This window comes from Musca vetustissima, unplaced genomic scaffold (assembly GCF_032173495.1).
Source record: "Musca vetustissima isolate MV318-11 ecotype Yass unplaced genomic scaffold, APGP_CSIRO_Mvet_v1 utg5701, whole genome shotgun sequence".
In the NCBI taxonomy this organism is placed as follows: Eukaryota; Metazoa; Arthropoda; class Insecta; order Diptera; family Muscidae; genus Musca; species Musca vetustissima.
Window position 1 is genome coordinate 35,105 of NW_026887647.1, and position 22,770 is coordinate 57,874.

At 37.3% G+C, this 22,770-nt stretch overlaps 1 protein-coding gene across 1 annotated transcript; it reads left to right on the forward strand.

The window, feature by feature from the left end:
* The first annotated feature begins 965 nt into the window (after positions 1-965).
* On the forward strand, positions 966-6,054 carry LOC133335328 (periodic tryptophan protein 2 homolog). The gene is made up of 10 exons (XM_061543613.1): positions 966-1,027; positions 1,186-1,298; positions 1,372-2,670; positions 2,737-3,076; positions 3,144-3,289; positions 4,799-4,946; positions 5,011-5,245; positions 5,315-5,476; positions 5,542-5,758; positions 5,817-6,054. The coding sequence occupies exons 1-10, from the start codon at positions 1,010-1,012 to the stop codon at positions 6,052-6,054; spliced, it is 2,916 nt and encodes a 971-aa protein (XP_061399597.1). The 5' UTR covers positions 966-1,009.
* The last annotated feature ends 16,716 nt before the right edge of the window (positions 6,055-22,770 follow it).

Below are 22,770 nucleotides of genomic sequence, written 5' to 3' on the forward strand. Positions count from 1 at the left end.
AACGAAGCAGATGGATGGGTTTTTTTAGGAAAATGATAAATAACATATACCCTTGCAGAACCTGCAAGAATTTTCTGTAAGTCGATTTTCTTGTCTATACAAATTTGACAAAAACAATTTTACCACATATCGACCTATACAAGATCTATTAATGAGATCACCCAGTTAGCAAAAGTCAACTGTTTTTTCTCAAGTCGAATGTCAAAAATTTTGGTTTACGTTTTCATAAAGAGAGTCAATTCAAAATAATGGATTTTGACAGCCAACTTGACAGGCAGCTGATATCTGACTTCCATGGACTACCTTATTTATAGGCCTTGGACCTATAGATCTCTTGCAATGATATATTTTTTATAACACTCCAAGATCTATTTATAAGTTTAACCGAGCAAGCGAAAGTCAGGTGTTTTTTTTCACAAGTCTAATGTCAAAAAGTTGGATTTTGTTAATGGGAGTCAATTCAAAATAATTGATTTTGACAGCCAATTTGGCAGGCAGCTGATTTCTGGCCTGAAAGTCAATTCACAATAATGGATTTTGACAACAAATTTGTAAAGCAGCTGATATCCAGCTGTTCACCCTGGATGACCTTATTAATAGGCCTTGAACGCTATATACGAATTAATTTCTTCTGTCTCAGTATATTTTTTTATTCTTACTTTTATTTATTTATTACAAACTTAATAAATAGATTAATTATTTTGTTCGCCAAAACCACTTTATTTTGTTCTCAATATCGATCTATAGATCCCTTCTTACAAAACAGCTGTTTGAAATACGTTTAAATAATTGTTTTACTTTTTAACTGAATTGCGATGTGCCTGTGTTGCTTTATCCACCACAATCAATACGGCGAGTTTGTTGTGTGGCCGGGCCGCATATGCTGTCACAATTGTGTGGGAATGCACGTGTTGACACAGAACATTTGTTTACATTTTTGCGGAATAGTAATTCGGTTGATTTTCTTTATTAAATTGCTGCGGATTTTGAATTAAATTCTTAAAAAAATATGAAGTTTTCCTATAAGGTAAGAGGAGCAATTGGGGGAATAATGGAATTCCCTTAAAAAACCATGGAAAAACACCAAAGTGTCTCAAAGGGAAACAAAACGAAACATGATTAAGTTTTTCGATGATCATGACAACAACAACAATAATAATATTTAATTTTATTTCTATTTTCTAGTTTTCCAATTTACTTGGCACCATATATCGAAGAGGCAATGTGCTCTTTACGCCAGATGGAAATTCCATTATTACCCCGGTGGGTAATCGTTTGACCTTATACGATCTGAAGAAGTAAGTTGTGACAGGAGATTGTGGGAGCGTACAAACTAACCACGTTTTTTCTTTCTATTCCCCCTTTTTCTAGCAACAAAGCCCGCACCCTATCCCTGTCGTCAAGCTACAATTATCGCACCTTGGCTTTGTCGCCCGATGGTAGCCTTCTGCTGGCCGTCAATGAAAATCATGAGGCCCAGCTGATAAGTATGGTCTCGTGTACCGTTATACATAGCCATAAATTCCAACATGATGTACGCTGTGTGGTCTTCAGCCCAAGTGGGGCCCACTTTGCTGTGGCAATGCAAAATTTGGTGTTCGTCTTCAAAGCCCCAGGAGAATTGACCGGAGAATATAATCCCTTTGTACTGGAAAGACATTTCTTGGGTGGCTTCGATGATGTCACCTATTTAGATTGGTCTACAGATTCCCGATTTTTACTTGTTGGCTGTCGTGATAATTCCACTAAAGTTATTTCCATTTATTTCATGAAGCATTTCCGTACCTTCGTTTTGGGTGGCCATACCGATTCCATTGTGGCCTGCTTCTTTGAAAATAATAGCTTGGATGCAAATACTTTGTCGCGTAATGGCCAGCTGTGTTTGTGGGAATGTAGTAGAGATATGTCCTCTATAGAGCGGGTGGAGGATCATGAACGTCAACAATATTTGTCGTATTTGACGAAGAAACGTTTGAAGGCTGCCAAAAAGGTGGCTGATGATTCCGACGAGGAAGAAGATGATGTGGAAAATACTTTGGAAAAACGTAATCCCACTGCTGAGGAATTACTGCAGGCTGGGAAAATTGTAGATGACAATGAAGTGGAAGATGAGGACATAAAGAGGGGCCATCCGTTTTATTACAAAAAACTTGGTCGTTATTATTTGGCCGATGAACCACGCAAAGAGAATCATGATGCTGTGCTCACAGCGGCCCATTATAATCGTAAAACCAAAATAATGGTAGTTGGTTTTAGCACAGGGGCGTTTTACCTCTATGAACTGCCTGAGGTCAATATGATCCACTCCTTGAGTATTTCGGATTATGCAATTTCGACGGCTTTGTTTAATAACACCGGTGATTGGGTGGCATTGGCTTCCCGAGAATTGGGTCAATTGTTGGTATGGGAATGGCAATCGGAGCAATACATTATGAAGCAGCAAGGTCATAGCAGTGAAATGACCTGTATCAGCTATTCCCCAGATGGGCAATACATTGCCACCGGAGGTGAAGATTCCAAGGTGAAACTGTGGAACACCCAAAGTGGTTTTTGTTTTGTCACCTTTAATGAACACACAAGTGGTGTGACGGATCTGCAATTCAGTCGTAGTAAGAAATTTTTAGTGAGCAGTTCTTTGGATGGCACTGTAAGGGCTTTTGATATTAATAGGTATGTTCCGGGGAAAGGAAGGGAGGGTTTTGTATCACAAATAATAATAAAATTTTTTTCTTCCAGATACCGCAACTTCCGTACCTTTACCTCACCCCGAGTTGTGCAATTCTCCTCCGTGGCAGTGGATTATTCCGATGAATTAGTGGCCGCCGGTGGCCAAGATGTTTTTGAAATCTATTTATGGTCCATTAAATTGGGTACACTCTTGGAAGTAATTAGTGGCCATGAGGGTCCTGTGTGCTCCATTGCCTTTTCTCCGGTACCCACTTCCTCGACATTGGTGTCGGGCTCTTGGGATAAAACCATAAAGATTTGGAATTGTTTGGAAACGAAATCGGAACATGAAACCATTGACGTGCTGTCGGATGTTACCTCAGTGGCTTTTAGTCCCAATGGGGAGAATGTAAGCATTCTAAATTTTGTTTATGATATTTTTTGGGAATCTATAAATTGTTGTGGTTTTTTTCCAGGTCGCTGTCGCCACCTTGAATGGCAACATTTCCGTGTTTGATGTCAAAACTGCCACCCAAATTAGTACCATTGAGGGTATTAATGATTTGAATAGTGGACGCTTGGAGACGGATGTCATCACGGCCAAACAAAATCAAAAGGGAAAGTAAGTTAAAAGGAGGGAGAGCAGGTCAAGACTGATAAAAATCCGTCTCTAGATATAGTTCTGGGAGGGGACGACCTACACGGAACTGTAAACGCTATCCGCTATAGTCTAGAGGAGCAAAGTAAGGAAATCTTCGACCAGTTAGACCGGAAGAGCAATGTGGGGATGCGCTTCCGGAGGAACTACTACTGAGTCTCACACTAACTGATGATAAGCTGAACACCACGGTGATCCCAACCAAGTCTACACAGGGGGATTGTTGTAGTATTAACGAAGGAAGCCAAGACCCTGTTGACTGACCGACTTCAAGACTGACTACAACGAGTCCTGTGTCGACACTTGCCGACAATAAACTTCAGAGGCAATCTGCGACGGAGGCGATGTCCGACGATGGGGAATCTGTCGAGACCCCAACAACGGACAGCGGCTCAAATGTTGGGATGGCCCGAGAAGTAGCTGATGCGAAACACTACAAACGTGCTGTTTCGTATCACCGCAAATTCGTAAGGCGAGACGCGAATTTGATTTCGGAGAGGGAGGTTCACCTCATCAAGGGAAAGATGCGATTCGAAAGGAAGTTTGAAAGAATCTATCCGCACGCTTTCCATCGTGAATTCGGGGTGGACAGAATCTTCCTCCCGAATCCTATTGCTCGCATAAAAATGATGGAATCGACGATGCCCACTGTCTCTGGCAAAGGTGCTAAGCCGACTTCTGATCTGAAGCCCAGCTCGAAGTCTAACCCTAGTCAAAAGGCACAGGAAAAGGCTACTGAGAACACCCCGAAACAAAATGTACGCCTAGGGACAAAGGTGAAGCTAAAGCTTTTGGTGTCCACCAGTAGTCGTAATAGGAAGAACGGAAAGTCCGGCAAGGAACCATCGTCTCCTGGGGAGCAAATGCCGCCCCCCCACAAAGCAAATCTGTGAAGTGCATCCGCGCTCTTCAGAAGGTCCGCAACCTTTACTCAAGAAGACGATGACCCATATACCTCATATGCGGCTGTCGCTGGACAATAAACGGTGGAGAACAGCCTAGTACAGAGAAGTCATCAACCACATCTGGAAAGGCAAACTCCAAGGTTCGTAGCGAGAGACAGCGTAAGCCATATGACAGACCGACCAAGACCTTCTGTATGGATTTTTTTCGGGATCTGTATAAGCTAGTTTTTAAACCTCTCGGAAATATAAGGCTCTCTATGGGTATTCTATAAAATATCAGGCCAGTGTAGGAAAATTTGGGACATAATTCCTCCGTAGGGCTTTCATTCATAGAATACCTTTTCTTGGACCTCTAACTTTTTTTTTGTTTCCCTGAAATATGAACATTATTCATTATTCGAAGAAGATGTTCTCATTACAGGAAAACTTTTAAAGGACCTCCAGAAAATTCCAGGGACGTACGCAGGGGCCGGATCTTTTGAATGCTTTTTTATTGGTCTCCAAAAATACCTCTTTTTAATACTGATCCTTTATTTAAAAATACCTATTTTTTCCTTCTCCTTTTTAGATACTTTTCGTCCATTGAATATTCCGTGGATGGTGAATGCATCTTGGCCGCTGGCAATTCCAATGTTATATGCATTTATCATGTCAGAGAGGCTATGCTCTTGAAGAAGTTCGAAATAACACAAAATAAAAGTTTCGATGGTCTGAATGTGAGTAAAAGCCCCTCCATCACTTACCAGAATTCCCAAATAATTCCCATTTTTTATTGCCCAGGAATTCATAAATCGCCGTAATATGACCGAATTTGGTAATATGGCTTTGGTGGAACAAAGAGAAGAACTGGAGGGTGGTAATGTGGCCATACGTTTACCCGGTGTACAAAAAGGCGATATGGCAGCGCGCAATTTCAAACCCGAAATGAAAGTATTTTCAGTGAAATTTGCACCCACGGGGCAGGCATTTGCGGCGGCTTGTACGGAGGGATTGTGCATCTACAGTTTGGATAAGGGTGAGGAGGGGAATTTCAAATAAAAAATATTTGTTTTCATTATTAAAAATGTCTCCCTTTTTATAAAAGGTGTGGTCTTCGATCCCCTGGACTTATCATTGGAGGTGACACCCAAGGCCATTAAGGAATCACTGAAGGCAAATGATTTCTCAAAGGCTTTAATAATGGCGCTGAAATTGAACGAAACAAATGTAATTAATTTGGCATTGGAGAGTATACCCTATAATGATAGTAAGTGGATTTAATTTCCCGGTGAAAAATTTAAAGAAATTAATAATTTTTTTCTTTGTTTTTAGTACAACTAATTTGCTCCACCTTGCCAGATCATTTGGCACATCGTTTACTCCAGGTCATTTCCCGGCAATTGCAAACTTCACCACACATAGAATTCTATTTGAAATGGTCATGTAGTTTACTACTGACCCACGGCAATCGGGATGGTGTTTTCCAACATGCCTCACTATTGGGGCTACATGAATCGCTGTCACGTAAATATGAGACGCTGAATAGGATGTGAGTTCAGAGATGAAACTTTTATTGAAATTGAATAATAAATTTCGGTTCTTTTTAGTTGTGATTTCAATAAATACACCATGCGCATCCTTTTGAATACGGCCAAGGAGCAATATACGAAAAATCCCCAATTAAAAGAAAACACCTTGGAGGCGGGATCAGATCAAGAAATGAAAGGTGATGACGAAGAGGATGATGACGGCTTGTTGCTTATCAAATCAAAATCGAATGATATGGAGGTATTTGATGAAGATGATGAGGATAGTAGTGAAGATGATGAGGAGGATGACGACTAAGATTTTTTTAATTTAGTTAGGTTAGATTATTGTTAAGATTTATTTTATAAATGAAATATTTTAATAAAATAAATTGTTGTAATTTAAACAATGTTTTTAATTTAAAATATTAAAAAAAATACTATAAAAACCTATCAGGGAGCCTCCCATAAAAAGCTTATGGTGTATTCAACGATCAATTTATAGACTTCTTGTGGATCTCTACAGAAGCATCTCTAGGTCATCAAAATATCCATTGATCTTTAAAAAAGGACGAAAAACCCTCAAGGTATTTTGAAACTTAAAGAAATTCAATTTTTTTCTCTTCAGGATTCGGTTTGCTTCTTGCTTTATTTAATCAAAACTTAAATTACATATATTAGGATAAATAGTTTAGGTTATTCTATAAACAAAAAATGCTTATGTATGTACTAGACTACTTCGAATCTTAACATAATAGTGCAACAGTATGCTGTGTACACGACATCCATTCTTAAATATAAGTGCCTTAAGCAAAATCCTTAAAACTATGCCCCGAAACGAAGAGGAGGATTTGTGGAATAAATAATCTATTGAGATTTCAATGACCGAGAACTTTAACGGACCTATATATTCAATGCCAGAAGGCCTTCTAAAGATCTCCAAAATTAATGGAATTATTAAAGGACCCATTGAAGAATGTTCATATTTTAGAGGACCAATAGAATAACAACAAATTTTAGAGGGCAAAAAACGACTTCTGTAGGACTATATAGGAAGAAAATATTCTATCCCTACAGAAGCTAGATTGTTTTAGAAGACCCATAGAACAGTTTCATGTGGCCAAGAAGGCCTTCAAAATAAATATATGTGGGAGTTTTAAAGACTGAATAATATTATTAAAATATTAAAATTAAAATTTATTATGAATATTAAAATTTATTTCCGTTTAGCTACAGAGGACCCATTGAAGAATGTTCACATTTTAGAGGACCAACAGAAGATCAAAAAGTTTTAGACGTCCATTAAAAAAACCTACAGACGAAGAAAATATTCTGTCCCGAAAGCTTGACGTTTTTAGAAGATTTATTGAAGAGATTCCCAAATGAGGTCTTCTACAGATTTTCAAAATTAATTGAAGATATCGGTGGGAATTTTAAAACCTGAATACTTTCTTAAACTTTGCCAATTTAGCTACAGAGGACCTATAGAAGAATGTTCATAATTTAGAACATTAACAGAAGATTAAAAATGTTAAGAGGGACAATAAAGAGTATTCTGCAAATAAAAGGCCCACGGAGAAAGAAGGGCCTTCTGCAAATAAAAGGCCCACGGAGAAAGAAGGTATTCTGTAACGAAATTTCCCACAGGGGATTGATTATTTTATAGAAGATATATAGAAGGCCTTCATGTTCCAGAGATTTAAAAATATATCTTCCATAGTTCCAGAAAAAATATTCTATACAAATGATTCTGATTCAGGTCCCTTACATATAGAAGGTCTTGGAGGGTCATTAAAATCTCAATACATTATTTATTCTAGCAATCCTCCGAATATTGGTTTCGGGGCACAGTTTTAAGGATTATGTCTAAGGCAATTGCATGTCTAGAGGACCTATTGAATGACCTCTATCTTCTAAGGAAAATTTAGCAAGCCTTGTGAAGTTCAAGGGAGTTCAAACCCCGAAAAATTTAAAATGTCTTCTAAAAAAACCAAAATAAAAGAAGAACCTATTAAGGTTCTTCTGTCTCTAGAAGAAGACCTAGATAATGTTCCCTAACCTATGGAGGACAAGGACTCCAATGAACAGTGGAGGTTCGTTTCCGAAGAAAATATTTTGTCTCTAGAATACCTATAGGTATCTTGAATTTTTCGAAGTCCCATATAATGCCTTCATGACCTATAGAAGTGCTTCAGGTTATAAACATCATATAGGAAACCTTCTACCTTCCGGGTATATTAAAAAAAAGTTCTATAGATCAAGAAAAAATCTTCCATAAAAAGTCTTCGATATATAGAGGATTTTCGAATTATACTTACATAGAATGGCATCTATTTTCTATATAAAATCTATACAACGTGTCTTACCTCTAGGGAACCTATAGAAGGGGTAACTCGTCTCTAAAACTCCTATAGAGGCTTACGTTTTCTTTTAAGACCCATAGACGGACGCAGACGCTCTGTTTTCGCGATCGTATCCTTACCATTCGTTGCTACTGTCTTCCTCTTTCCAAAATTACTAAAACGAAATTATCCATTTTGGAGTAACCGGAATTCACGGAACATTCGGATGCAGCGCTCGGCATAGTGATATTAGAGCCGACATCGTCACCCTCAGTCAAGGATTTTCAGAGTTTCCTTTAATTTCGGGTAGGCTATGCCTTCTCTTCAGTCGACCGGAGATTCTTTTTCTTTTTTGCGGGTTTGGCGTTCGTCTGCTCTTTCGGAGACCCAATCCTCATCGCCACTTCCAAGGAAGTGTAGGGACCGCCATGTTTATCCTTCTGAGCATTGGCTTGCTGTCCAATTTTGTTCCTTACTCTTTCCAAAATTACCAACCAGAAATTAGTCATTTTGGAGTAACCGAAATTCACGGAAGATTCGAATACAGTGCTCGTCTTATTGATAATATACCGGAATCGTCAATATCAGTCAATGGATTTTACGAGTCTCCCTTAAATTGCTGGTATGGTATTTGGGAAGCTCTTTTTCTTTTTTGCGGGTCTGGCATTCGTCTGCTCTTTCGGAGAACCAATCCTTATCGCCACTTCCAAGGAGGTGTTCAATTTTGTTCCTTCCTCTTTCCAAATTTACCAACCAGAAATTATTCATTTTGGAGTAACCGGAATTCACAGAATATTCGGATGTAGTGCTCGTCTTATTGAAATTATAGCCGGCATCGTCACCATCAGTCAATGAATTTTGATAGTCTCCTTTGATTTTGCGTAGAATATGCCTTCTCTTGCTATAAACCGACGAGACGCTCATTTTCTTTTTTTGCGGTTTTGGCGTCCGTCTGCACTTTCGGAGACCTAATCGTCGTCCCTATTCCGATTAAGTGACCGTCAGGTCTATCCTTCTAACCATTGGCTTTCTGTTCAGTGTTGTTTCTTCCTCTTTCCAAAATTAGTCATTTTGGAGTAACCGGAATTCACGGAAGATTGGGATGCAGCGCTCCACATATTTATATTGGAGGCAGCCTATATCCAGTTGGTCTCCCTGGATGACCTTATTAATAGACCTTGTCTAATCCTCTTCATCACCTCCATGGAAGTGTAGGTGCCGTCAGGTTTATATTTCTGAGCATTGACTTGCTGTTCAATTTTGTTCCTTCGGTTCATTCTGGCTAGTATTCGCCTTTTAGCCCCAAATAACTGCTTCTTTCTGGTAGTGAGCATGAGTATGGTGTTCAATTTTGTTCCTGCAGTTCATTCTACCTATTCTTCGCCTTTATGCTCCAGATAGCTGCTTATTTATTGTAGTGAGCTTTGCGATATCCTTGCTTACTTCCTCAACCATCTTATCAGCCTCGACGCTACTTCGGCTTTATATGACAATTGTATTTATCCTTCTTCATGTTCAGACTCAGAATTTTTAGGCTAAAATTATTCATCCTTTAAAGCCTATCAATCTGACTGTAAAGTCCTTTAAGGGGTATTTATTTATTTTTTATATGCTAATCCAAAAAAATTCCCATTAAATCCTTCCCCAGGATTTCCAAAGAATTTTCCCTCCGCAAAAGAAAACACGTTTAATAAACCAAATATTTATATAAATTGAATTATTTAATTAAGAACATTAACAGGCATAGCCGAAGAAACAACAACAATAAGCAACCCTCATTTTACGCACACAGACAGACAGATCAGTATATAATATAGCACCGCTAAATAATCTAACCTTAAATATTTTCGAGGGCTGGATATGGCTATTAAGCCATAAAAACGCAAACACTCGCACACACAAAGAAGAAAAAATCTATGGAACTTTAATCACGGCCTTTTGGAAACTGAGAATGAAAGAGAAAGTGAGCAGAGAAAAAAACAGAACTATAAAAAAGGGTATGCCTTACAAACCCTAACCTAGACCTATTAGTAGGAACCTCAGTTACTCGTTCTCTCTTTTGATTGACGGGTTGTTGCCGCCATAAGGCATATAAATATTGGTGTAGATGTATTGGTAGGGGTTTTTTAGCGGTAATTTAGTTGTTGCTTTTGTTTTTTACTTTCACCATTGTTGTTGTACAATGACATGGTCTAGTAGAAGTAAGTAAGAGGCTAACTTAAAATAAGTTACTAACACTCAGTGATGTTAAACAAACACATGCATGCACACAAATGCAAACACACACACACATATAGCCATTCCAAGTTAGCCAATAATATATATGTTAGCCTTTTTTCTATTTGTTTGTTTGCTCCTCAGCCTTGTTGTTGTAGTATTTTTGGTTACACACAAACAAACAAACATCGAGCTTGAACTGAATGTCGAAGGAACCATCAACTTCATCATCATCATCGCCATCGTCGTCGTCATATCACGCTTTTCACTTTGATTACTAATAATTTTCATAGACATTGTTGGAACGTTCGTCAACCGTTTCGATTCGTTTCGTATAGTTTTTTCATTATTTCGAAGTCACACATTGGGCAATAACGAATCAAAACAGCTGCTTCGAAGCGTAGCGTTAGGGAATTCGAGTATATTCGATTGTAATGATAGTTAATATGGAATATTGCTTAATGACCCTTAACAGAATTATTTTTTTTTCGTTAGTTTGTAATATAAAACCATTTTGAAAATATGCCTAATGTCCACATTGGAAAAGGATTCCGAACAATTGCGGCACAATGGGATGGTGGTTGTTAAAAATGGAGAGGATGTTTGTTGAGCTTCTGCTAATGGGGTTGGGTGAAGTCAGCTGTTTTTTCTCCAGTCGAATGTCAAAATACTGGCTTTTGTTTACGTTTTCATAATGGAAGTCAATTCACAATAATGGATTTGACAGCAAGAGGCAGCTGATATCCAGCTGCTAAAACCCATGGCACAATGAATAGGTAGTCCATTTAGCGCAGCTGATGTTTTGATTAACTGTCAAAGTGGGTAACATGGCCTATAAATAAGGTCACCAAGGGAGACCAGCTGATTATCGATACCTCTTAAGTTTGCTGTCAAAATGCATTATTGTGAATTGACTTCCATTATGAAAACGTAAACAAAGTCGAAATTTTTGACATTGGACTTGAGAAAAACAGCTGTTTTCCGATTTCGATTGCTATCTTGGTGACCTTATTTATAGGCCATGGTGGGTAATTTCTACTTGAACTCGTTATGCAGTGTTGCCAACCATTTGAAATCTTATATGGAAAAATTTGACAGATAATCGATACAAAAACAAAGGTTGTTGTTGTTGTGATACATCACCTTATTATTGCATCATGGTAAACCCAATGCACTTTGATGCCTATAAATAGGGTCACCCAGGCAGACCAGCTGGATATCAGCTGGCTCTCAAGTTTGCTGGCAAATACTTTATTGTGAATTGACTTCTATTATAAAAACGTAGAAAAAGTCCAAATATTTGATATAAGACTTGAGAAAAAAGCACCTGACTTTCGCTAACGGCCTCCTTCTAGTAAAAATAGTAGATTCTTACCAGATCCTCAAATATCAATAGAGATCAGCGCTGCATCCGAATCTTCCGAGAATTCCGATTACTCCAAAATGGCTAATTTCTGTTTAGTAAATTTGGAAAGAGGAAGACAGTGGCAAAGAATTGTAAGGAGACGACATGTTATGTAAAGGTGATCGTGAAAACAGAGCGTCTGCGACCTTCTATGGGTCTTAAAAGAAAACTCAAGCATAAAATCATTATATGGGACTTCGAAAAAATTCAAGACACAGAATACTTTCCTCGGAAGTGAACTTCCACTATATATTGGAAAGATTGGAGGTCATTATCTAGGTCTTCTTTTAGGGACATAAGACATTCAACTGAATGCTTTATTATTATTATTTCTTTAGGAGGTCTCTGTAGGTCTTCTGTAGGTCTCATAAAGTCTGAAGACCTTCTATAGGTCTTAAAAGAAACCCTATAGGCTTTGGGTTTCTTTGAAGACCTATAGAAGGACGTTTTAGAGAATATCTTTTTCTTCTGTATACTTCGTATCCCTTCTTTAGGCCATTTCTAAGGAGACCCACAATGAGTTGAATGATGCGGTCCACAATCAGATAATGGAGAACCTGCTGCAAGGCGGTGACCCCATTGATATGGACAGCCGCAGTTTCAAGGCGGACTATCTAATGCTAGAGTTTGAGTCATCAAAGAGCATAGAAGCACTGAGAAAACTTACTTAGCTAGCTAGTGACAGAACTTTAGTTTCATAAGCCGAGCTTAGAAACAATTTCCAGGCGCGTCGGTCTTTTGCGCAGTTTTTCCAATTTGAAAAACAATTTTCCGAGATGTTGTCTTCTACTTGATCTTTCCATCGTATTCGTGGCCTTCCCCTTCTGCGTGAACCATCACTTGGCTAGCTTTTATATGCCTTTTGAGCTGGGGCATCTTCATCCATTCTCACAAGATGTCCTGGCCAACGTAGTCGCTGCAGCTCCATCCGTCTGACTATGTCGATGTCCGATAATAGATGGTATAGCTCATGATTCATTCACCATCGACGCAGATCGGTCCATAGATCTTCCGGAGAAATTTTCTCTCAAACATTCCAAGGGCTGCCTTGGATGCTTGCGCAAGTACCCATGCTTCAGATCCATACAACAGCACGGGTAATATCAGCGTCTTGTAGAGTGTGAGTTTGGTCTGGCGAGAGATGGCCTTGCTTTTGAGTTGCTTACTCAGACCATAGTAGACCATCTGTTGGCCAACACTATTCTCCTCCGGATTTCAAAGCTGATGTTATTAGTTTAATTTATGGCGGTAGCGAGGTATATAAAATCATTCACTACCTCGAAGCTCTAGTTTTTATGTTCCACAGTTGGTCCGAGTCTAATGGACGTCTTGCGCGTTGATTGATCAGCTTGGTCTTTTCGCCATATACTGCCAGTTCCACTTTTGCAGACTACTTCTCAATTCGTTCAAAGGTGGCTGTTACCGATCGCAATGTTCGACCCATTATGTCGATGTCGTCGGAACAGGGGAGTAACATATGCTGTTTGGTGTACCTCTGTGTCATTTCTGTTCACTTTTGCCTCTCGTATGACCTTTTCCAGCAGGATGTTGAACAGGTCACACGACAAACTGTCACCTTGTCTGAATCCTCGTTCGGTATTGAAGGGCTCCGATAGGTCCTTTCCGACATTAACTGCTGATCTTGTGCCTGTTAAAGTTATCCTTCGTGGGTTTTTCCATGATCTGGCGCAGAGTGAAAATCTGGTCAATGGTGGATTTGCCAGGCCTGAAGCCGCATTGGTATGGTACAATAATGTCATTGACCATTGGCTTCAGTCGTTCACACAGCACGCTGGATAACACTTTATATGCGATGGGAAGGAGACTTATTCCTTTATAGTTCGTACAGATCGTCTTGCCTCATTTTTTTTGTGCACGGGGCCCAGGCTGCTGAGGATCCAATCATTGAGCATGCATTGTTCTAGCCAAATTGTACAAATTAGCTGGTCCATGCTACTGACCAGCATCTGACCACCAGTCTTGAATAGTTCGGCTGGTAACCCATCGGCTCCTGTTGCTTTATTATTCTTCAACCGATTAATTGCTATTCTGACCTCATCTTGGCTAGGTGGTATACATTCTATACCGTCATCTCTTATTGGTTCTGAGGTATCTTCTTCACCCCCGCTATTTGATACCAGAAGTTTTTCAAAATTCTCCTTCCAGACTCTCAACACGCTGTCTGTATCTGTCACCGGGTTTCCATCTTCATCTCTACAGGAGGATGTGCCTGCGCCAAAGCCTTTGGTTTGGTATTTTACTCGTTGGACTTCATTCTGACTCTCTCCCGATAATTCTCCATCGCATTAAGTGTTGCTACTGTTTGCAGGGTTGCCCTATACGCTGCGTTTTTCACATCAGTAGCATTACGACACTCCTGATCGTACTCAAGTGTTGGTTTTGCTGCAGTTTGTTGGGAGTGGGCAATTCTTCGCCATTGTGCTTCTATACTATTATCGGGAAAAGAAGTGCTTTCGTCAAGCAGATTCTTAAGTCGAGCGGAGTATACCTCTGCTACCTGTTGTGTTTGTAGCTTTTCGACGTCAAATTTCCGTGTCACATTACATTGCACCTTTGCTGCTACATTAGGACGGGTGCGTACCTTGGCTGCCAAGAGGTAATGGTCCGAATCGATATTCTCTCTCCGGATCGATCACTCGTCTAAAACACTGGATGGATGCCTTTCGTCTATCACAACACAATCGATTTGATGTCTCGTTGTTCGATCGGGAGAAATCCAAGTGGCCTTGTGTATATCGACATGCTTGAATATGGTGCTGCTAACTACCTTGTTTTTTGCTGCCGCTAAGGCAATCGACCTCATGCCGTTGTCTGATGTTTCTTCATGAAGGCTGAATTTTCTGACGGTGGGGCCAAAAATATTTTCCCTTTCGATTTTTGCATTAAAATTTCCTAGCAGAATTTTAATGTCTTTGCCAGGGCAACGATCATATGCTGTTTCTAGGCGCTCGTAAAATATGTCTTTTGTCTGGCGGTTCATCTTTATCTTCGGTCGGAGCATGGGCGCAAATGAGACTGATGTAGAAGAACTTCGCTTTTATACGGATTATAGCAATTCGCTTATCTACTGGAGTGAATCTGGAGACGAGGTCTTTTATTCTCCTGTTAATCAAAAATCCGCAGTCAAATACATGTTCTCGTTTCTCGTGGCAGCTATAATACAGGGCTAAAACGGCATATACAGTAGAACTTTTTACCGGGTTAACCTACATTATGAGGATTTATTTGACATATATGCAAAGGAATTGACAATTGAAACACACTGGGTTAACGAAATCCGATTAAATGTAAACGTACTATAATCATATGATTTACTTGCGCCAGTCGCTATCCATCGTATTTCCAGCAAGGCAATAATATCGGCTTTGTACTTCTTGAGTACATCCGCCAAATCGAACACTGCGCCTGTTCTGTACAACGTGCTCACATTCCAAGTGCAGATTCGCAGATCGTGGTCCTTTATACGTTTGCGGGGGGTCGTCAACATTAGGGGGAGGATTTGGTTTTCTTTTTCTTTGCTTTTTCATAGTAGGAGGGGTTTTCCGAGAGTGGGCAACTAACCCGACGCCTCAACCCATTTTTTTATAGTTCTCACTATTCACTATTTCATCGGGTGTTGAAAATAACTTCCCAGGTGGCACCGCGGGGGCAGGTCAGTGTCCACAATTGAGATGAAGGAGGGACCAAAATAAGCCTGAACTTCGCCATGTTAAAGCGAATCAGAACCGTTGCTTGGTATCTATCATCCCCTACGCCAACCTCTTCCCATCATCACAATCAAAAATAAATTAAGATCTAGCTCAATTAGATAGTGAATCAGGCTGCTGATATCCAGCTGGTCTCTCTGTACGATCTTATTAATAGGCCTCCACAATTTCTTGCTGACCTTTCAATTCACAATGATGTTATTATGACACCAACTAAGAGTAACAGCTGATTAATATGCAATGAAAGAGGTTTATGACAAGGCCTATAAATTAGTTCCAGGGAGACCAGCTGGATATCAGCTGCCTCTCAAGTTTGCTGTCAAAATCCCTTATTGTGAATTTACTTCCATTATGAAAACGTAAACAAAGACCAAATTTTTGACATTTGACTTGAGAAAAACAGCTGACTATCGCTAGATGGGTGGCCTTATTAATAGATCTTGGTTTATGGCTACAATTAATAATAATTTATTGAAAAAGTTTTGGGTCATTCATTTAGGCACACACATTCGGTCTATATAACTCTAAAAATTCCTATTACGAGGGCAGTTCGGAAAGTTCTTAGCCTAGCACAAAAAACGCAGTATAAACAGAAAAAAGTTCAGTGTTTTGGAAACATCCATTTTTGTTATGAACACATGTTAAATTTTGGTTCGATATGGTAACACCTTCATATAGAAACAGGTATTCAAAAAGGACGCATTCGCAATTTTTTACAATGGAAAAAATTAGAAATGAAAGAATTAGAAAAAAAATTGCGGATGTGTCATTTTTGAACACCTGTTTCTATATGAAGGAGTTGCCAGATCAAAACAAAATTTAACATGTGTTCATAACAGAGATTGAAGTTTCCAAAACACTTAACTATTTTCTGTTTATACTGCGTTTTTTGTGATAGGCTAAGAACTTTCCGAACTGCCCCCGTAATAGGAATTTTTAGAGTTGTATAGACCGAATTTGTGTGCCTAAATGAATGACCCAAAACTTTTTCAATAAATTATTATTAATTGTGTTTTTATACCCTACACAAAAAATGTTGTCAGGGTATTATAGCTTTGTGCAACCCCAAGAGTTTGTAACGCCGCGAAATATTGGTCCTAGACCCAGTATATTAAGTATACCGATCGTCATATCTCGACAAGCTGAGTCGATCTAGACATGCGTGTCCGTCCGTCTGTCCATTATAATTTGTAAACACGATACAGGCCACAGTTATGGACCAATCTTCACGAAATTTTGCATGTAGAATGGGTTCTGGCCAATGAAGGCCCCTATTGTTTTTGGAAAATATCGGGTAATATTTAGGGGATGAAATAGACCAAATCTGGATGCTCCAGAGGCCGCAACTATGGCCCAAACACCGCGAATTTTTGCATGGAGAAGGGGATCGGGTCAAAGAATAAGCATGTCTGTTTTGATAAAAATCGGTCAATATTTAGTGGGTCAAATGGACCCTAACTTTTGTGTGAAAATGACAAAATGAGTATTCTATAACGTATATATTTACCACTGAAGAACATAGAACCGAGAAGTTGATAGTATATCCAAGAGGAGTGGTTAACCTTTAAATTGATACTAATTATACTGTCGTGGGTACTCGGATACGGAAGTTACACTTAAATATTTACAGGTGCTTACGTATTCATATATTATTTAGTAACCCATTACCACAGACTGGAAGGCGGAAATATAGAGCTGATCGCTTTGAAATTTTCCATGAGGAGGTCGTTAGAGGACGGACTCCTGGGATTATGGGGAATTTTGGGATTCTAAAGACGAGTATCAGAGATGGTCCGTCAGAAACTGTGACGTAAATGACATACATTTCCGACGTATAATACATACGTCAGAAACGTAGGAAACTTATCCAAAACCATTATGTTTTTGACAAAATAGATATTTCCATTAAACAATTTGGAAATTACGTATGGTTTACTTAAATCCATATAAAATTGCAAAATTTTCTTCTTTAAAAAGTTAAATATTTTTATCAGTTCTAGTAAGGAATAGTCAGATATATGTAAAAATAATATATATTCCTGAAAATAACTGTATATGGTAATAATATTGAAATAAATGACCTTTACTACATATATTACATTTTATACAGGTAAATGTCGTTTTCGACGTTTACAACTTTTTGACAGTCGAAATCCTAAAAAGTCGTCACACGGACCATCCCCGACGAGTATTATTTATATTGGGAATCAATGCTATGTCTAACAATTATAGACATATTATAAGGGGTTGGGTTGAGCTGGAAAGGGAAATTGTAAATTGAATCGAAGTCCTACTAGCCTTCTATGGGATTTTCAATAAAAAATTCAAGGATGTGCGGATCAGATACATTTTTGACATTAATCGTGCCCCTCTTAGATATAGGCCCCCATAATTATCAATATTGCCCAACTTTTCAGTGTAGTCCCCATGTAGCGGAACCACCCATTTTTCGATATTTTGAGGATTTCGGAGAGGTTTTACAACCGAAGTGGCTCATATTTGATTTTTAGAGTTCTCTGTATTTGGTAAATTATCCTACCAAAAATTATTTTCATCGGTCGATCTTAACATATTGGACCTCTTAAAGGGTACGATCTGATTATCGATATTTTGAAGATTTCCCTCATGTTTTCCAACCAATACTTTACGTCCTCACTGGGTAGTCAATCTCCCAATAAAAAATTATCAATATCGGTTGATCTTCAGATAAAGGGCTCCATATACCGGTACCGTCCGATTTTCGGTATTTTGAAGATTTTCGACAAGTTTTCCCATCAAATTCTCTGGAATTTTGTATTTTGAGTTCTCATTGGGTAGCAAACCTCCCAACAAAAAATGATCAAAATTGTTCCACTTTTCAGGTTTGTCCCCATTTAGCGGTACCAAAGATTTATCGATATTTTGAGGATTTCGGAAAGGTTTTACAACCCAAGCTGCTTATATTTGATATTTTGGGGTCCTCTGGGTGTGGTAAAACGACCTAACAAAAATTATTAACATTGGACGATTTTCAGATATAGAACCCCTTAAATGCTACCCTCCGATTTTCGCCATTTTGAGGATTACGAACATGTTTTCTAACCAAATTTTCTGTAATTCGGTATATTGGGTTCTCAGGAAATCTCCCTACAAAAAATTATGAATATTGGCTAACTTTTCAGGGTAGTTCCCATCTATCGGTACTACCGATTTTTCGATATTTTGAGGATTTCAGAAATGTTTTACAACCGAAACGGTTCATATTTGATATTTAGAGTTCTCTGTATGTGGTAAATCGCCTTACCAAAAATTATGAATATCGGTCGATTTTCAGAAATAGGCCCCCTTAAAGGGTACCCTCCCATTTTCCGTATTTTGAAGATTTCCGGCCAGTTTTTCATATAAGACCCCTTAAAGAGTACCTCCGATTTTAGGTTTTTCTAAAAATTTCCGACATGTTTTCCAACCGATTTGTCTGTAATTTGGTATTTTGGGTTCTCATTGTGCAGCAAATCTCCCTACAAAAAATGTTGAATATCGCTTTATATTTTGGGGTAGCCTCCCTAATGGCGGAACCTGGAATTTTGAGGATTTCAGACAGGTTTATCAACCGAATTGTATCTAATTAGACATTTTTGGTTCTCCTTATGTTCTAAACCTCCTCACCAAAAATTATCAATATCGGTCAACATTACGATATAGCCACCATATAAGGGTACCCCTCGGATTTTAATTTAAAGATTTCGGATAGATTTTTCCAACCGAATTTGTTTTTTTTTATATTTTTGGTTCTCATTGAGTGATTAATTCTCCCACCAAAAATTATCAATATCGGTCCAGGTTTATTTGTAGCCTCCATATATCGATACCGTCCGATTTTCGATACTTTAAGGATTTCGGACAGGTTTATCAAGCGAATTGTTTCAAATTCGATATTTCTTGTTCCGATTAGGCTCTAAACCCTCTCACCAAAAATTATCAATATCGGTCAACATTTAGGTATAGCCACCATTTAAAGGTACCTTCCGATTTTTGGTATTTTGTGCATTTCGGACACGTATTTCAATCGAAATGATTTTAATTTTAATATTTTAGATTCTCATTAGGCGAAAAATCGATATACCAAAAGTTATCAATATCAGTCAATGTTTAGTTATAGCTCCAGGTCCTATAGGTCCGAGCGATTTTACATATTTGGAGGGTTTTTAGACAACCAAATTAGCTGTAATTTTATATTTAAGGTTATCATTGGGTGAAAAATCCTCCTACCAAATATATAAACACTGGTCCATATTTGGGTGAGGACTCCATATAAAGATCCTTCTCCAGTTTCGGTATTTTGAAGGTTTTATCAGCACTTTTGCCAACGAAGTTTTTGTAATTTTGAAGCCTTGGAAACGATTTCGATATAAATCCATGTTTTGACCAAGTCCTTGTATAAGGCTCCAGCACATTAACTGCATTTCCCTAAATTTTGACATGCCGAGTTCTTGACGGGTGAAAAAAAACGTATTTTCAAGAAATTTCCGTTATTGGTCCATGTTTTGAGATATCGCGAAATATTGCCCAATCTCAGAATATAGAACCACAGCAAGTTAGACTTTCATGGAAATTGTGTAGGGTATCGTATCCGACTATACGGCTCCGCTCACTGGTTTAAAAATAAATCGACATTATATTTAAATTTTAATAGTTTATAACATATTTTTAGAAGTCTAAAGATGATAAGTAATCTGAAATTTTTATATATTTAAAACTTCTCTTTTGGAAACGTAAATTTATTTAATTTTATTACCAACTCATTTTAGTACTTCCCAACCCATGGTGCAGCAAAGGTTATGACGTTTTAACAGTTATCGTTTTGCTAACTGCCAGCCAGTTAGAGCCTTTTTTCGGTCGGTTGGTCGGTTAGCTGGATGGATGGCTGGCTGGCTGTTTGGTAGCAAAGACATTCGCGTTTTAACGCTCGTTCGCTCAGTTCTGTAATAACGTTACTAGGATATCAACGGCAAATTCTAATTTAGCTTCAAAATAAAAATAATATAATTACTATAAAGAGCAATAATACAAGACAATAACAAAAAAAAATAATTAATAATAAAATTAAAATAAAAAAATTAAAGAAAAATTTAAAAAAATGTAAAATAATAAATTAATTAAAGAAAATTAAAAAATAATCCACAAAAAATGATTTGTAAAATTGAATATTTTAATAAAAATCCGGTTCAGAAAATTGTTTCATAATGCCATCAATACAAATATAATATAGTTTCTAATTGAAAATTGTAATAAAAAAGCGAAAAAGTTCAAAAAATCCCAAAGAAATATAAAGGAAATAAAAATTATTTTTAACGCCTAAAAGTATGCTTTAGAAAAGTACGCTTAAGCCATTTAGAGTGGGTGTAATGAGAAAATAAGCAATTTATTGTTATGATAATATTTAAATAATAAAAGAAATGAAATAACAACAACAAAAATTCAAACATATGTTGGAAAAATAATAACAACAAATAAACGAACATACGTTAATAAATAAATAAAGAAGAAGACAAAAAATTTCATAGAAATTCCCCAATGAATATGCAGCCAGAAAAAAAACGAAACGGAAATTCAAACGTCACGAAAATCACATTACAAATGTTTTGCAATTGCGCCGCCGTATTTAAAAAAAAAAAAAAAAAAATTGAGCACACACACATGCCCATGGATATACACATATATGCATATGGCTTAATAAAACAAATTACCACTACACAAATGATGATTTACAAGTTCACACGCAAACTAATACATAAAAACAAATTAAAAATGGTTTTGATTTCAAAAAAAAAAAAAAAAATAATTGAAATGAAATAGAAAAATTTCCATAATTGTGATTATGCTCTCTTTTTGATTTGATAATAATAATAATTATAAAATTCAATTAAAAAAAATGACACACATTGGAAATATGAGTTAAATGAAATTAATGGTTTTTGGCAAAGGAATATCAAACGGCAGCAACAAGAACAACAACAACAACACAGACATATGTAAAAAACTCACAAAACACTGGCTGACAAAATTGACCTTCAAATTTAATTTATGGCTCTCTGCAAAAAAAAAAAAACAACAACAGCAGCAATACAACAATAATTTTTTTCTCACACACACACATATATATAAATGTGGAGATATATGTGTGTTGGGTATAAAAAATCGTTTGGGAAATACCTTCAAAGGAACTATAATAACTACAGCGACAACAACAACACCAACAACAACAACTAGCAAGAAACTATCACTACAACAATCAACCATAACCCAAAAGCAATTAAAACAATTTAAAATATTTTTTTTTTCAAGCTATTTGCTGGCTTTCTTTCATATTTTTGTTGTTGTTATTTTTTTTTTATTTGCAGGTTGTTGTCTTCTTCCTCAATCCATAAATCATATATGTGAATTTAAATTTAGAAAAAAATACGAACGTAAAAGGGAAATAGCTAATATGAAAGTAAGCGGCTAGATTATAGAAGAAATTTTGTTGTTGTTGTTTTTTTTTTTGCAAATTAAAACAAATCGAAATTTTTGCTAATTGGACGGCGAAATTATTTGGAAGTTCAAGAATAAATGGAATTTTTTTTGGGAAAATATTTTTCGGATAAGGTGGATACCTAATATTGAACCTAAGAAGAAAACAATGTGAAAGAAGTTCTTTCTTAATGCCGAAATTCAGATTAGGCAAGGACATTCAAACAGGGTAATAGCAGATAATTATTTCAGAAAATGTTAAAGAATATTAACTCATCTTTCAAATGGGAAAACATTTTACTAATGTAATTAATAAAATACGAAGTATATGCTATAATTTACACAAGGCTCCATAATATTCCCAAATCCGATTTTTTTTTTGGGTAAATCTTTTCATGCGGCGCTAAGTTTTAAAATAATTAATACAATTTTATGAAATAGCACAATTCCGAAAGTGCAACATCTCCTTTTTAAAATGAGTTACATTATGTCAATCTAACTAATTTTTGGGAAAATATTTTAAAGGTGGATACCTAATATTGAATGTAACAGAATGAACACTTAAAAGAAGTCTGGTCTAAAAGCCGAATGGCGATCAGAAAGGGGTTTCAAACCGAATAATAGCAAATATTTTCAAGGACAGTTTCCAAAAATAATATCTCCTCTTCGAAATGAGCAAGATTTATTAAATCTAACCCATGGCACAATGAATAGGTAGTCCATTTAGAGCAGCTGATGTCTTGATTAACTGTCAAAGTGGGTAATTTCTACTTGAATTCGATGTACAGTGTTGCCAACCATTTGAAATATTGTATGGAAAAATTTGACAGATAATCGAGACAAAAACAAAAGTT